This window comes from Perognathus longimembris, chromosome 5, assembly GCF_023159225.1.
Source record: "Perognathus longimembris pacificus isolate PPM17 chromosome 5, ASM2315922v1, whole genome shotgun sequence".
In the NCBI taxonomy this organism is placed as follows: Eukaryota; Metazoa; Chordata; class Mammalia; order Rodentia; family Heteromyidae; genus Perognathus; species Perognathus longimembris.
Genome location: NC_063165.1, coordinates 50,100,108 through 50,116,809, shown reverse-complemented (window position 1 = coordinate 50,116,809; position 16,702 = coordinate 50,100,108). Strand labels below are relative to the sequence as shown.

Below are 16,702 nucleotides of genomic sequence, written 5' to 3'. Positions count from 1 at the left end.
GTCTTTGTTCCTTAGCCTAAAGAGTCCAACTGTTGCTTCTTTATTCACAGCTACAACAACTATTTCTTCCTCAGTTACTCAAAATGTGACTGACACAAGTTCAGCAACTACTGTGACTAGCACAAATTCAACAACTACTGAAACTGTGACTGGCAAAAGTAATGAAACTGTGACTAACACAAGTACTGAAACTGTGCCTGTCATGAATTCAACAAATGATAACTCCACATTGGATCCTTCTGTAACTCCACCGACTTCATCTGATAACAACACACAGAATCCATCCACTGAAAATGCTTCAATTGGTTCCAGCAATAATGTGAGCGATTCACCACCAACAACTGTATCACAAAGTACCAACCACACAACTTCCACTCCAGGTAATAGTACTGCAGGGGACACTACTTTGGTACCTTTCCTACAAGGGACTTCCAACAAGAGTCCAGTCACCAACGGCTTAGACTGTGGTACTACATCCAGAGTTCCAGTAGTTGGTGTCATTCCCACCAACGTTTCCTTATTGAGGTATAATGTGTACAGTGTGGCAGCAGAAGGGAAATGGGATGGGTGTAGATTTCTTGATCAATCTGAGTCACAAAGACCAGTGGTGATAAAAAGAGATCCTAAAATTGCTTCCCTTCTCTTCTGTTCTTTCCTTCCCTTCCATCCTACCTCAAGCCACTTGCCACATGGGAAATCTTTTTTTTTAATGAATGTGGACTTTGAAAAGCTACCTTAGTAGCTTTTTTAAAATAGCTCCATCTTCTCTAGATCTGTATAAACACCAGCTTTGCTGATCAAGGGAAGTCATTTCCACCCTGATGTTAATTCAAGAGAGCAGGCTGATCACAATGTAGAAATGGAGCCAATGGAGTTTAAACAAGAGAGACAAGAAGCCAAATAGCAGCAGTGCTAGACAGTCCCAGGCATGATCAGGGCCACTGACCAAAGGCCAGATGTTTAGGGGATACTAAGAGATCTGATTAACATTAAGCCAGATTTATTGGGACAAACATCTTTCACAAGTTTGATCTCAAGCAGTGGTTGGCAAACTTTATCAGTAAAGGCCAAAGGGTAAATAGACAGCCAGGTCAATATACAAATGAATAAACTTGGCTATGTTCCAGCAAAACTGTATTTACAAAAATAAGAGTCGGGCAGGTATGATTTGATCTATAGTTAGCCCACCCTGGTCTAAAAGGATCCTCAAACTTTATAGCCTGAAGAATCTAGAGGGCTAGGAATGTGGCTTAGTGGTAGAGTGTTTGCCTAGCATGCAAGAAGCCCCTGGTTCGATTCCTCAGTACCACATAAACAGAAAAGGCCAGAAGTGGTGTTATGACTCAAGTGATAGAGCACTAGCCTTGAGCAAAAGAAGCTCAGGGACAGTACCCAGGCCCTGAGTTCAAGCCTCATGACTGGCAAAAAGAAACAAATAAACAATGTAGATGAAGCATGCTATTCTCAGATGGGGAAATTGAGGCCCAATGAGAACAGTGACTTGCACAAGGTCAGAGAGGACATTAGTGTCTTGTTACAACTCTGATAGCTTTCCAAAGCTCTTCGGGGGATGGATGGTTATGCATAAGTAGAGCTCAGAGCCTGTATCTAAGACAGTGTTCCTCAGTATTTTTACATTTAGAGGGGTCCTCTAAAGATGAGTTGCGGCTTCACAGTAGGCTCTGGGAGAGTCAGGAAAGATTTTTTCCAACACTTTCTGCCTTCCCAGAGCTTCTCTGAGGCAGAGTAGACAGTTGTCCAGCTGCCCTGTGTGTTGGCCCTATACTGTCTGTGGCAGGTGGGACACATCGCTTCTTTCTGTTTTGACACACTCATTGAAATGCATTGGACTCAATTCATTAGTAAGCAGTGACTGAGCCAATGGCCACCCAAACCCTTTCCAGCTGTCACATGCTCTGCCTCCATTCCAGGCTACAGAACAGGCTCAAAGAGTCTGTCTTTCTTTTCTAAAGAGGATGTACACCAAGAGTTGTTGTAGGTCTCCAGAGAGGAGTTGCACTCAATTTCCCTCCCTCCCTTCCTCCCTTCCTCCCTTTTTTCCTCCCTCCTTCTCTCCCTCCTTCCTTCCCTCCCCCTTCCTTCTTTCCTCCCTCCTTCTCTCCCTCCCTTCCTTCCTTCTTTGTTTTGTGCCAGTATTTGGGCTTGAACTCAGGGCCTTCCACTCTTAGCTTTTTTGCTGGCCAATTGGAGGTAAAATCTCATAGATTTTTCTGCCAGGGCTGGCTTTGAATCATGATCCTCAGATCTCAGCCTCCAGAATAGTTAGGATTACAAGCATGAGCCACTTGTGCCTGGCTGTACTTGTCTTCCCACCCCCCCCCCCTAGCATTTGTCAAATGATCCTGGCTATTTGGATAAAGATCTTTTAAAGAGCCATTTGCTTTCTAACCAGACATGATGGCTCACACCTGTAGTTCTAGTAACTAAAGCTGAAAGGACTGGGGTTTGAGGCTAACCTCAGCCAAAAATTGTCAAGACTCCATCCCAACAAGAAATTGCTGTGCACGATGGCTTATACCTGTCATCTCAACTATGTAGAAGGTGTAAGTAGGAGGTATTGGTCAGCCTGGGCAAAAACGTGAGACCCTACTTGAAATATCACCAAAGCAAAAAGAATTGGGTGTGTGGCTCAAGAAGTAGAGTGCCTGCCTAGTAAGCTCAAAGCCCTGAATTCAAACCCCATTATTGTTTAAAAAGTAACAACTTTATTTATAAATCTGGATTATGTGTTATCAGAAGGGTGAGCGCTTCTGCTTTCTGTGAGCTTCACTAGAACGCTGATTCTTTTTCTCTCATGTTGTCTGGTTCTCTCTTTTCTTCTTTCTTGCTTGCTTAGTTGTGGGGCTTGAACTCAGGGCCCGGGTGCTGTCCCTGAGCAGCACTTGAGCCACAGCACCACTTCCGGTTTTTTCGTGGTTAATTGGAGAAGAGTCTCAAGGGAACTCTTCTGCAGATGGCTTTGAAGCACGATCCTCAGCTCTTGGCCTCCTGGATAGCTAGGATCATAGGTGTGCACCACCTGGCTCCCAGCTGGTTCTCTTTTGTTAACCCTCTCTCTCTCAAGATGTTTTAATAGCCCTCTTTTAAAATTATTGTCTTAATTTATTTTTTTATTAACTTTTTTTTGTCAATCTTGGGGCTTGAACTCAGGGCCTGAGCACTGTCCCTGGCTTCTTTTTGTTCAAGGCTAGCATTGTGCCTCTGGAGCCACAGCGCCACTTCTGGCTTTTTCTATATAGGTGGTGCTGAGGAATAGAGCCCAGGAATAGAGCCCAGGGCTTCATACATGCAAGGCAAGCACTCTACCACTAAGCCACATTCCCAGTCCCTTTTTTTGTGTGTGTGCCAAAAATTGAACCCAGGGTCCCAAGCATGTTTGGCAAGTATTCTATCCCAGCCCTATTTTTTTTAAATTTTGGACTAAAAGTGAATTCAGTTCATGATTCTGGGAAGTGCAGTGCAAGCAGGACAAAGGTACAAGCAATAAAAGCTAAATATCCTTCCCACACCCGCAATGCCTGGACCCTTCCCTGGCCTCTGGGACCAGTTCCTGAAGTCTCTAGAGGGATTCTTTGTGTGTATGCTTATTCCCTTTGCCTAGAATCCTTTTGTCTGACAGATATGACAATTGCCAACAAAGATGACCATTAGGCCAATTGCCAGACTTCCCTCCTCAGATCTCACTAGGTCCTAGGACAGAGAAAAGATCTTATGCCTTGTCTGGCCTAGAAGTCTAGGCCAGGGCTGTGGAAACCATTGTAATGTTATTCTCACTATTTATTCAGTCTGTCCAAGCAAAGTGCCAGAGGCGGGGATGTCCCTCATTGCTTCCCTTAGAAAGGTCACTGTGTTGATCCACATTGTCTCCTTTACTTTCGCCTCCCTTGCTTCCTAGGGGTAGATAAACCAGGTTTGTTAATCAGAACATGAGGTATAGTTTCTTTTAGGAACTTCTTGGCTATCCTTTCTTGCAAGATGATTGCTCAGACACCCTGAAAAAACAGCCTTTTTTTCCTAAAAGTTTTTAGGGGCTCCAGGCACTGAATTTCTGGAACACCCAGAAAACCTGAAGAGTCTTGATTCCTTGGCATTAGAAAAAAAGTTTTGTGTGTGTGCACCAATACTGGAGCTTGATCTCAGAGCCTGGGCACTGTCCCTTAGCTTTTTCACTTACAGATGATGCTCTACCACTTGGACCATAGTTCTGCTTCTGGAATTTGGGTTGGTAGTTGGAGATAAGAGTATCACAGATTTTTCTTCCCAGGCTGGCTTTGAACAGTGATTCTCAGCTCTCGGCTTCCTAAGTAGCTAGGATTTCCGGAGTGAGCCACCAGTGCCTGGCTAGCTGCTATTTTTGCTTGTTTTTAATGTCTTTCTCAGCAGGCCCTTGTTCATTCATCTCTAGCCCTTTTTGTCAATGAGGATTTGGCTTCAGTGGTTCAGCAATAGGCTGTCCGGAGACCTGAGAAGGCATGGGTTTGTTTCTAGGTCATCTAAGTTGTGTTGTGGAAGCACACAGCCAGGAAGTGGAGAGGGCTCGGGAGAGAGGCAGGAAGGTTGAAAACTGTGTTTGTAGTGTTATTTGCTATCATCCTTGTAGATTTCTAACCTTTTCCTTTTCCATCCAAGGTCCCAACGACCCTTGCAAAGACAACCCCTGTGGGAATTTTGCTTCCTGCATTAAGCTGCATAGCACGTTTTTCTGCCTATGCCCACAAGGATATCATTATACCTCTAAGGAGTGCAAAAAAGGTGAGTTACCAGGGCTGACCATAGCAGAGCTCTACATCTTATACCTAAAGTGGGCTTTAGAGAAAACTGGAGATGATGATGGTGCATAGAGACTCTGGAATATAAGAAGCTGAGGAAAAGTTAAAGGCTCCCAAGGGCCAGACATTGGTAAAGGCTGTTATTACCTTTTCCCAGGACAGACCCAGTGGGAGAGGAGATGAACAGAGGCAGAACTGCAGACTAGGCTGGAAGTCTGGGGTAGATGAGGCCCTTTCCTCCCATGCTTCAGAGGAGGGGTGATGGAAACTGTCAAAGACCACGTGACCACAAAGACTCTGTCTACACTGTGCGGTTGAATCATAGGACATGTGTGGATTAGGAGCTTGACTTTTCTTTTTAATTTTTTTTTTCTGAGGCCTGGGGCAGGGGCTTGCATTCTTGCTTGGCTTTTTTTTTTTTGTCATGGGTCTTGAACTCAAGATCTGGGTGCTGTCCCTAAGCTTTTTTGCTCAAGGCTAGCATGTTACCACTTTGAGCCATAGCACCGCTTCTAGTTTTTGAGTAAATTGCAGATAAGAGTCTTATGGGCTTTCCTTCCCAGTCTGGCATCAAAGTGCAATCCTCAGATCTCAGCTCCTTGAATAGCTAGGATTACAGACATTAGACACTAGTGCCTGGCTATTTGCTTGGCTTCTTCATTTATGGCTGGCATTCTACCAGTTAAGCCACAACACTTCTGCTTCTGACTTTATGCTAGCTAATGAGAGACTTTTCTGCCTGAACTGGCTTCCAACTGTGATCCTCAGATATCAGCCTCCTGAGCTAGGATTACAGGCTGAGCCACCAGCACCTGCCTACTGTTGGGAAACAATCTATGTTTTAAATGAGAATGATTTCCATGAGCTGGTACCGAAGGATTCTGCTTGACTTTCAGGAAAGATATTCCCTGGAGAGATTACAGTAAAACTATCTGAAACATCTGGCTTGGATGATAAAAATTCTCAGAATTATGAAGAATTATATAATAAAACCACAGCATTTGTAAGTATTTTCCCGCCTTCCTTTCTCTAGATGTTTGTGGGCTCCCCTCTTTAGCTGGAGAGTTGGGGGGTCTTCAGATGGCACACCAACTCAGTTGTACCAGTGGTTCACGAAGTGAAAGGCACCCCTCCATCTGTACCCACACACGGGGCCTCCTCGTGATCTTCTACCAAGAGCAGAGCCCTTGGCATGGCAGAGGCCCTGGGACTCTTGCTTCAGCCTGCTCACACCCATATAGCAACCATTAGCATAGTTTTTAATGGATAAGAAATGCAACACTGTTGTAAAGTAACCTTATTTCAGGGGATGTGCCTCAATGGGAAGGTACAGCCCTCGCCTAGTATGCAGAGGGCTCTGGGTTCAACTACGACCATAAGGGTGGAGCTCAATGTTAGGGTGCCTGCTTAGCATGCACAAGGCTTTAAGATGAATCTCAAGCACTGCAATAAACAAACCAATAAACATAATAGCTGGGCCCCGGTGGCTCATGCCTATAATTTTTTAAGTAAAATATTTCTCCAACATGGAAGCTTGCCAGACACTGCCGGTGACTCAGATGGCTCATGCCTGTAGTCCTAGTCATGCAGGAGGCTGAGATCTAAGGACTGCACGTTGAGGCCAGCCCAGGCAGGAAAGTCTGTGAGACTCTCATCTCCAAGTAACCACCAAAAAGCCAGAAGTGAAGCGGTGGCTCAAGTAGTAAAACACTCATCTTGAGCAAAAATACTCAGGGACAGTGCTCAGGCCCTGAGTTCCAGTCTCAATACCAGCAGAATAGTACTAAAAGAATAATTTGTTGCCATTCACCAGATATATTTATATAAATGAGCTTAGAAATTTATGTTCAAAACCTAGATCATCATGTTTAATTTTTTTCACCTTTGTATTAAATCTGTTCTTTCCCACAGTTTGCAGATGCATTGAATGGTACAGATTATGAACAGACTATAATTGTTAAAGTAAGGTAAGTCTGACCTGAACTGCTGGGTGCTTTGGAGGCAGGTGGGTGTTTGCTTCACTTTCGGTCTTCCTTTGAGTTGCCCCATGTGACAAGAAGGCCCTCTCATGGCAAGTCTCATGTCAAAAATAGGTGGTTACGGGCTGGGAATATGGCCTAGTGGCAGGAGTGCTTGCCTTCTACACATGATGTTCTCGGTTCGATTCCCCAGCACCACATATATGGAAAACGGCCAGAAGGGGCGCTGTGGCTCAGGTGTCAGAGTGCTAGCCTTGAGCGGGAAGAAGCCAGGGACGGTGCTCAGGCCCTGAGTCAAAGGCCCAGGACTGGCCAAAAAAAAAACCCCAAAAAACAAAACAGGTGGTTAGACTGGACTAGGCATTGCAGAGGGGGCCACACATGCCAGCCCTGCTAAGGTCGCGCTGTGTGGCCCAGATGGGCAGGGTGTGTACCTGGGGAAGGTAAGATGCTGATGGTTGCTAAGCAATGTGTGCATATGGTCCAGAGCATCATCTGGACCAGCTTGTTTGGAGGGTGTGTTGCAGGTAGAGAACACCCAGGTCACACACCGGATGACTGAAGGGCCCATAGTGAGCTCGTTCTGTTGTAAGAACAGTATTTATTGAGCGTTTCAGCATGTATAGACAAGCAAATTCTCTTGAAGTTAGCAATTCCACCTCAGCCTTCTCTGAAGCAGATGAATACACAAGCTTACAGGCCAAGAATGTACAAAGATGAAAGGAGCTAGACAGAAGAGCAGCAGAAGAGCAGCATGTGGAGTGTTTGTGTTTTCAGGTTTATTATTGTATTTATTCCTGAAAGATGTATCAAATCCTTTGTGGTACAGAATAAGGCATAAACATATACAATTGGCCTTTTGTATCCATGAGTTTCTGACTGGAGAATTCAACCAACTGCTCAGAGAAAATGTTTCACAGTTAAGACTTATTAGGTATGATAGCTCACACTTGTAATCCAAGCTATTCAGATGAAAAAGACAAAGAATCATGGTTCTGTAACAGCCCAAGCCCAAAATTAGTGAGAACCCCTCCTCAGCTCAATCTATAAGCTGGTGGTTGTGGCATGCTCCTGTACCCTCAGCTATATGAAAGACTGTAGAGAGGAGGATCTTCGTTCAAGGCCAACTGCAGCCCAAACTATAAGGTCCTATCTAAAAGAAAGAAAAAAGAAGGCTGCAGATATGTCTCAAGAAATGAGAGAGACCTATGTCCTCACTGTCCTGAAAGTGACAGCTATTATGTCAGATGTCCCGCCACATACTTCTAGTTAACTCTAAGCTCCTAGATCTAATGAAGATTATCCCCAACTTTCCCAGAAATGAGTATCCACAATTTTCCTAAGTGTTTTCCAACAAGACAATTGCTGGATTTCTTTCCCCACAGATTTCCTCTAAGTGCACATGAAATTGAAAAACACATACGTAAAGATTCCTGTCTTTCAGCTCTGGGCCTCCATATTTGGACCCTGGTTATGAGTCAGGACTGTGTGGGTCAGGATGAGGGCTGAGAGGTTTGAAAGCTTATTCATGTGTTGGCCCTTGAGTTTATCAGGTGACGGGGATTCCTTTCCTTTCCAGCATAGTCACTCGGACAGCCAGATCCCTGTTGCGTGCTACCACAGGTGCGGTGCAGGTTTCTGTAATAAACATATTTCCATACAATACAACCCAAAATGAGTCCTCTGTGTCTGATCGAATTGCCAGTGCAACAAATAACAGCGAAGAGTTTTCAGACTATAGAGGTAAGTATAATTTTGGTAAATAACTTTCGTCAAACCCAACAGTCTACCTGACTTTTTGTAAACCTTTCCATTATAGGTCAGAAGGGACAAGGATTGCATTATCAGAACTGATGGCTGTCTTCAGATTTCCACTCTGTTTCTGCCTTTCCTCTCTCACTTGCCTTCTGTTCTGTTCTAACCATCTCCCATGTCGTCACATTGATGAGTTTAACATTCTCCTGGGAAGTGAGAACCAGACAGTGAATCTCTGGGCAAGGAAATGGGAGGAGATGAGAAATCAGAGGGACCACACCAACTGACAGCGGTTATAGAAAATCTCTTCCTCTTCCGGCTGACACTCCAGCCACAGTGTAGCTGCAACAACCCGTGGTTATACTGTATTAGGCATCATTCCTAAACTTAGTGGCCTAAAACATCAATATTTCCTTATTGTAACTTCTATGGGTCAGATTTTGACATAGCTCGAGGAGAGGCCGGGCCTGACTGAACTCCGCAAGGCCTGGTTAAGCATCTTGACACACACACACACACACACACACACACACACACACACACACACATTTGGGGCCACCCTCTCTCAGATGGCTCAATCTCAGCTCCACACAGTGTCTCAGCCTCCAGCAGGCTAGGATCAAGACTTTTAAGAGCAGCAAGAAGGTAAACTTCAGTGCACAAGGGCTTCCCCAGCCCCTGCCTTATCACATGTATTACTCTCCTCAGCAGCCAGCCTAGTTGGTATGATGAAGTCCTGCATAAAGGGCCCTGCCCAGGGCATCAACCCAGAAATGCATCAGTGAGTTGATGAGATTTCCCATCAGTCATCAGAGGCTCTTCACCTTCGAAAGTGGCCTGTTAGTACCAGCCCTAGAGGGGCTGCTGTGTGGCAGACATTAAGTCCTGTTTTCCAAATACAAATACCAGTGTTGGGCCACAGTGCATTCATTGGCTTCTCTGTGGCATTTGACACTTGTGTCCTCCCCTTCTTCAGCCCTTCCTCCCTTGGCTGCCTCCCTCCATTCTCCTTGTCCCTCCTGCCTCCCTCATTTTTCTTTCGCTCCTTTCATGACTCATGCCCTAAACTTTTAAATGTTTGATATTACTATTATTATCATTATCATTAATGCCAGTCCTGGGGCTTGAACTTAGGTCCTGGGTGCTGTCCCTGAGCCTCTTTGTGTTCAAGGCTAGTGCTCTAACACTTGAGTGCCATTTCCGGCTTTTCTTAATAATTTATTGGAGATAAGAGTCTCATGGACTTTTCTGCCCAGGCTGGCTTCAAACCACAATCCTCAGATCTCAGCTTCCTGAATAGCTAGGATTACAGGTGTGAGCCACAGTGCCCGGCTAAATGTTTGATTTTTTTAATGACTGTAACCCCCAGAATGAGTTTAGAGAACCTATTGCTCTCTGAAATCATGAGCAAATCCTGCTCATTTATAGCTTTTCAACACCTTTTCTATTTCTTCAGATACTGAAAAACTTCTCACCAGGACCTGGAATATAAACGCTATGGGATAAAACACTGAAAATTGTGTTGGAAAATACAGGGGCTCTTCTGCATTGCCCCCTCTCCTGGCAATTTGATTGTCTTTTAACAGCATACCCCATTTTCTTTTTCATCTAAGTATAATTTTCCAGCAAAAGGCACTGTAGATGCATGCATACATACATATACGCATGCACACTCATACATGCACACATGTATGCACATGTACACATCCACTTTTTTCTCACTTTTATTTTTTTGTTTTGTTTGTTTTTTTGCCAGTCCTGGGCCTTGGACTCCGGGCCTGAGCACTGTCCCTGGCTTCTTTTTGCTCAAGGCTAGCACTCTGCTACTTGAGCCACAGCGCCACTTCTGGCCTTTTCTATATATGTGGTGCTGAGGAATCGAACCCAGGGCTTCATGTATACAAGACGAGCACTTTACCATTAGGCCATATTCCCAGCCATCACTTTTCATTTTAATCCTTCTTTGTTGGAGCTTTTTGTTGCAAGACTGAGCTCATTTGGGGCTTGACTTTCTCTGCTACATTTTAAGTATTCCATCTTTGGAGATAGTCTTCTTTCTATACTTTATTTGGTTTTCTCCTCTAAGTGTTTCTCATCTCTCAGGTTTTCAATTCCTTGGCCCTGCCCCTAGATTTCTTACAACTCACACTGCATTCTTACAGTTAGAGCTTCTCACCTTCTTGAACTATTTTTATCCTCCAGAGTCTCCTGCAGTGGAATTAACACCTTTTCTTTCCTGACAGTCTCAGTGTTTTCTCTCTCAATGTCTACAGTGTGCATGTTTGTGACCTCTCTGGATGTTCCTTTATCCTTGCCTGCAAAGAGCTGTCACTTCTAAAGTAGCAATACACACAGGCAGAACTCCTGCCCTGGTCTTATCACACACTCTGCTTCTGACTTGTTCAGACTTTCGCACGTGTGAGGAAGCAGAGTGTCTCCATCCGCATGAGAACTGATCAGTCAGAGTGGTCACCAGCCAAGAACAACTTGTACATTCCGCGAGATAATATTGTGAAAGCTGGATACTGGTGGCTCTTAACTGTAATCCTAATTACTCAGGAGGCTGAGATCTGAAGATCGTGGTTCAAAGCTAGTCTGGGCAGGAAAGTCTGTGAGAATTTTTATTTCCAGTTAACCAGCAAAAAGGTGGGAGTGAACCTATGACTCAAGTGGTAGAGTGCCAGTCTTCAGTGAAAAACGTAAGGGAGAGCACCCAGGCTCCAGAGTTCAAGTCTCAGTACTACCCTCCCCTCAGAAAGGATAATATTGGTAGTCCCCCATGAATGCTCTGTTTTGGCTCCAGCGAGAAATTGCTATGGCTACTTGAAACCATTTGATCTATGCTCTGAATATTACTTTTTGGTCAATGCCTCTCAACATCTCCTCCTACTCTGAGACCCAGCATGAGCCACAAAAACACAAAACACCCTGATATGGAAATGAGATTCAAAGTCCAGAGGACAGCTCCTTTCCAGCTGTCCAGCTTCAGTGGTAAAATATATTCTCTTTTCCATGCCAAAATTGTAACATCTCTTTTTTTTTACTTCCTACCTTTCTTATTATCTCTCTTCTTTCTCTTTCTCTTTCTTATTCTTTCTCTCTCTCTGTCCCTTCTTCCATCTCTCCTTCCTTTCACTCAATTCCTTCCTTCCTTTCTTCTTCCCTTCCTTCCTTTTTTTTTTTCCTTGTGCTAGTACTAGACCAGCTCAGAACCTCGAGCTCTTGCTTAGAATTTTTCACTTAAGACTGGCACTCTACCACTTGAGCCATACCCTCTGCTTCTGGTTATTTACTAGTTAATTGATGATAACAGTTCCTCTGAGATTTTTCTGCCCAGGCTGGCTTTGAACCTCAATCCTCAGGTCTAGGCCTCCTGTATAGCTAGGATGACAGTTGTAAGCCAACAGCACTTGGCTAGCTACTCTATTGTCTTGCTGACCATATTTTTTAATTATTTGTGCCCCTCACAGTGGTGGACCGATGTGAATGGGCTGGTTGTATAAATGATGGTAATAACTGCGTTGATTTTTACAACTGTCAATGCAAACCTGGGCTGCAAAGACCTAACCAATATGGCGCGACGTGTAGTGGTAAGTATTTTAAATGTTCTTTGCAACTCACTTGCTCTCCTTTTTTTTTGCATCTGCAAAATACAGACATTACCTCTTGGACTTCTATGTACATTTCCAAGACTGGGAGCTATGCATTTTGTTTTTTGATATCTGTACCAGGACTAGGATCTGGGCTAGGAGGCGACTTATGCTCATCTTTGCAGGGAGTATGTCTTGTGTAGAGGAAATGAACATTTGATTTTATAGAAAAAAAGCAATGTGGAAAAGATGTATTCTTCACTTTGGGGTTAAAGAGAGTGTTTCCAGCCAGGCGCTAATGGCTCACACCTGTAATCCTAGCTACTCAGGAGGCTGAGATTTGAGGATCATGGTTAAAAGCCTTCCTGGGCAGAAAAGTCGATGAGACCCTTATCTCCAATTAACCACCAAAAAAAGCCAAAGTATAGCTGTGGATCTAATAATGGTAGAGTGCTAGCCTTGAGCAGAAAAAGCTAAAGGATAATGCCCAGTCCTGAGTTCAAGCCCCAGCATGCACGCACACACACACACACACACACACACACACACACACACACACACACACACAGATTGTTTTTGAAAATTCCTCAGAAATCGCTCTGCCTTGAAACTCTAGATCTAAATTGTGCTGCCAACTGCAATGAGAGGAACAACCAGCAATGTATAAAGGATAATAATGGGATCGCCCAGTGTGTGTGCCTCCCAGGCTACAAGGATGTCGGCAATGGGAACTGTCAAGAGTAAGAGAAATCACCCTGCTTTTATCTTCCATAGCTGGAGCTGGGCTAGAACTTACAGGCAACAGACAGGGTAGAGCCAGGAAGCTGGGAGCCAGCAGAGATGGCAGGTGTGGAGAGCACCTTCCTCATCTTCCCCAGTGGTTCCTGAACATTCTCTTGTGATCAGGGACCTCAGGAGATGCAAGAGAGCAAGCACACACCATGGGAAACATATTAGCTATGGGATTTCAGAGGAGGAAGCGGAAGCTGCATGCAGATGGCATGCCAGTGCTGACAGGGGAGGAACGGGTGGTAGGATTGTATGGTGTCACCCATCAAGAGGGTCTTGCTGCCTCTTGGGCTCTGTGTCACCTGGGTAGCTAAGTCTTCCTGGGGAGCAAGAGGCTTCATAGGACTGGCTAGAAGGTGTTCTCCTAGGAAAAAGCAAGAGAGAGAAGGAGCTGGGGAGAGCAGCAGAAAAGGAGAAATGGAAGTAGGGTGGGATGGAAACTCCGGCACACTCTTTCATGCACTTTCCTGTTCTTCACTCTATTTCAGGTGTCCATTTGGCTACCGTGGAGAGAACTGTGAAGACCGTAAGTACCAATGTTGTACTATTGTGAACAAGGCACTGGTGGCTCATGCCTGCAAACCTAGCTACTCAGGAGGCTCAGATCTGAGGATCATGGTTTGAAGCCAGCTCAGGCAGAAAACTCCAGGAGACTCTTATCTCCAATGAACCACCAAAAAAGCTGGACGTGGAACTGTGGCTCAAGTGGTAGAGTGGTAGCCCTGAGCAAAACAGGCTCAGGGATAGCACCCGGGCCCAAAGTTCAAGACCCAGGACTAATGCAAAATAAAATAAATAAGTTGCTAAACAAATGAGAATGGAAAATGGACCCCAGTTCATAGCTGGTTCAGTCTGGCTTCCTTCATGAAGAAAGTCTTTGTGTAACTTGTCTTCGGGGCCTTGCGTTCCCCACTCTCTTTGGGTTCTGGGTGCCAGCTCGGCTTTTGGAAATCACAGAACTCAGACTCAGGGTGGGCTCAGGGTCAGAGAGCACAGTGCAAGCAGCCACACACCTGGGAGTGATGGGAACACACGCAACTGTGCAGTTGACAGTTAGAGGCCAGCTTGAGGGAGTCTAACCCATTCTTTTCCCTTTCAGAATTTCAGCTGATCCTCACTATTGTGGGTACCATTGCTGCCATCCTCATACTCTCCTTGGTGATTGCCCTCATCATCTCAGCAAAGTAAGAGGATGACAGTTTCACCCCCACACCAGACACTGGTTTCCAATTGGTTTCATCTTGTTGACAGGGGAGGGGATACAAGGGGAGAAGCTCTCATACCTTCATTTTCCTCTGAGTGCATAAGTATATATGAACCTGGAAGAAAATCTGGAAGTAGAATGGAATTTTAAAAACCATTGTAAGATGGTGCCCGTGGCTCTCACCTGTAATTCTAGTTATTCAAGTGGCTGAAATCTGAAATTTGTGCTTTGAAGCCAGCCCAGGCTGGAAAGTCTGCAAGACCCTTATCTCCAATTAACCACCCAAAAGCTGGAAGTGGAGGTTTGGCTCAAGTAATAGAGTGCCAGCCTTAAGGAAAAAACCCAAAAAACAAAATAAAAAAAAACTAAGGGATTACACCCAGGCCCTGAGTTCGAGCCTCAGTACTGGCACACACACACACCTCTCTCCACCTGAAAAAGAGAAAGTGTGTTTAAAAAAACAAAACAAAACACCAGCACTGGGCTGGGAATGTGGCTTAGCAGTAGAGTGCTTGCCAAGCATGCATGAAGCCCTGGGTTCGATTCCTCACCACCACATATACAGAAAAAGCCAGAAGTGTCACAGTGGCTCAAGTGGTAGAGTGCTAGCCTTGAACAAAAAGAAGCCAGGGACAGTGCTCAGGCCCTGAGCCCAAGCCCCAGGACTGGCCAAAAAAAAAAAAAAATCGGCATTTGTGTCAAGGAGCCTTCTGCCACTATCAGATCCTAATTCTTGTCATTGCTTTCAGATCACAGAACAAAAACAAGAAAACAGAAGAACAGCACTTGATTGACAACGACTTTCAGAACCTGCGCCTGCAGCAGACTGGCTTCAGCAATGAGGGGGCAGAAGGGAGCATCTTCCCCAAAGTCAGAACTTCTGCCCCCAGAGACGGTCCTGCACCAAACCCCTACATTAACCAGAGGGGCATCCCACACCCTGACTACTAGGTGAGCCCTTCTGTTTGGCTTTGCAGAGTGAAATGCTTAGGACAGCAACGGGACGCACATACAATGTGTGCCTTCACCTACCCCTTGCTACCCCAAGTGCTTTTTATTGGTACTAGAGCTTGAACTCAGGCATCATACTCAATACTCAAGTGAAAATGTAATGATAATAATAAAAAACAAAAATAACAAAACACCTTCCCGCAGGGAAGAATAGGGAGAAAGCTGAAGAATACAAAAATAATGTTCAGAACTTACAGATCTAAATTATCTCATATATGTCTGTTGGGAGCGATTTTTGAAGAGCTTTATCTCTGTGAATCTCTCTGTCTAGAATGGAAAAAAAACATGTGGATGCCTCCATCTCCCCAGCCATATGCACCATGATGTTGAAATACAGAACAGTGAGCGGCATGAAGCTCTGGCCTTTCCTATTTCCTGTGGCCAGCACCCATTGGTCCCTCTAAATGCTGACAAGGAGCACAGCTTGTTACAGGAGTGCCTATGAAATTAAATATGCATGCGTGCTATCAGCACTTGTAAGATAATTGATTTTCTCCAATCTGTACCCAGTACTAAGACAGTGGCTCGGTTTTGTTCTTTTCCTGATGGGTGGCACAATCATTTCCAGTGTGGAAGGCACTCCCAGTATTCCTTGAGCCTGGGAGACAGTTGCTTGCTTGATTGAGTCACAACCACAGAGGTGGATGCATGGCTGGATCTTCCTGGAAGCCTGGCGCACCAGACCTGCGGGGGAGGGAATGAAGGCATAATGTTTCTTAGGGTCCAATGGACAGGTTAGAACCCGGTGCCACCACTCTCCCACTAGGGATTTAGCCATCCTTGAACTGCGTGGAGTTTGTGATAGGGCTTCACCTCAAGAATGGGAAAGAGGTAGTCAACCTTTTCAAGAGGATTGACTGGGGCTGTAAGGACATTTAGATGTTAATGAGAAGGCTTAGACTAGAGATATTCTCCAGGAGTGTGGTAGGGAGTTTGTGAAATGCTAGTGGGGATGAGAGGCAGAGGGAGAAGAATGATCTGGGCTAGCAGTGATTGCTGTGGTGGGAAGATGAATAAGGAGTGGGTGCCAGGCTCCAGCTCCTTCTGTGGGAGGAACTCTCTCCTGGGAGCAGATGGGCTCACCCTAGTGCTGTTATGCCTAGACATACACAGCCTGGGAACTACGTAAAGGCCGGAAGCCATCAGTGATCAGTGCAAGATCCCCTGACATCACAGCCTGTCTATGTGGCTCAGGGTGAGAGCTGTGTCCAAGTCCAGATGCCCAGCCTCATGATAAAAGAAACAGACAGGCTTCACCCAGGCCCCATTCTGCTCTAGTGACAGATGCTGGCTGTAACTACCAACACACACATGCACACATACACACTAATGGGGCAACCACACCTAGCAGGTTCTTTTTTTTTTTAATGTTAATAGGATCTCATATATATATATATATACATATATATGTATATATACATATATACATACATATATATGATATCTGGTCCTCTTGTAAGATATTTTTATCTGCTATTATTATTTTTTCTTGACTGTCAATTGTGGAAGGAAATGCAATAAAATGTTTTTGGTATGGGATGTCCTTTGTTGTGTGGAGGTATTTGATAATACACATAACAGTAA

The 16,702-nt window shown here is 44.9% G+C and overlaps 1 protein-coding gene across 1 annotated transcript; it reads left to right on the top strand.

Annotated features, from left to right (window-relative positions):
• Window positions 1-202: 202 nt before the first annotated feature.
• On the top strand, window positions 203-16,493 carry Muc13 (mucin 13, cell surface associated). Its single transcript, XM_048345830.1, has 10 exons — window positions 203-380; window positions 4,651-4,773; window positions 5,687-5,793; window positions 6,702-6,760; window positions 8,349-8,512; window positions 12,731-12,854; window positions 13,392-13,429; window positions 14,003-14,087; window positions 14,857-15,058; window positions 15,390-16,493. The coding sequence occupies exons 1-9, from the start codon at window positions 203-205 to the stop codon at window positions 15,056-15,058; spliced, it is 1,080 nt and encodes a 359-aa protein (XP_048201787.1). The 3' UTR covers window positions 15,390-16,493.
• Window positions 16,494-16,702: the final 209 nt, after the last annotated feature.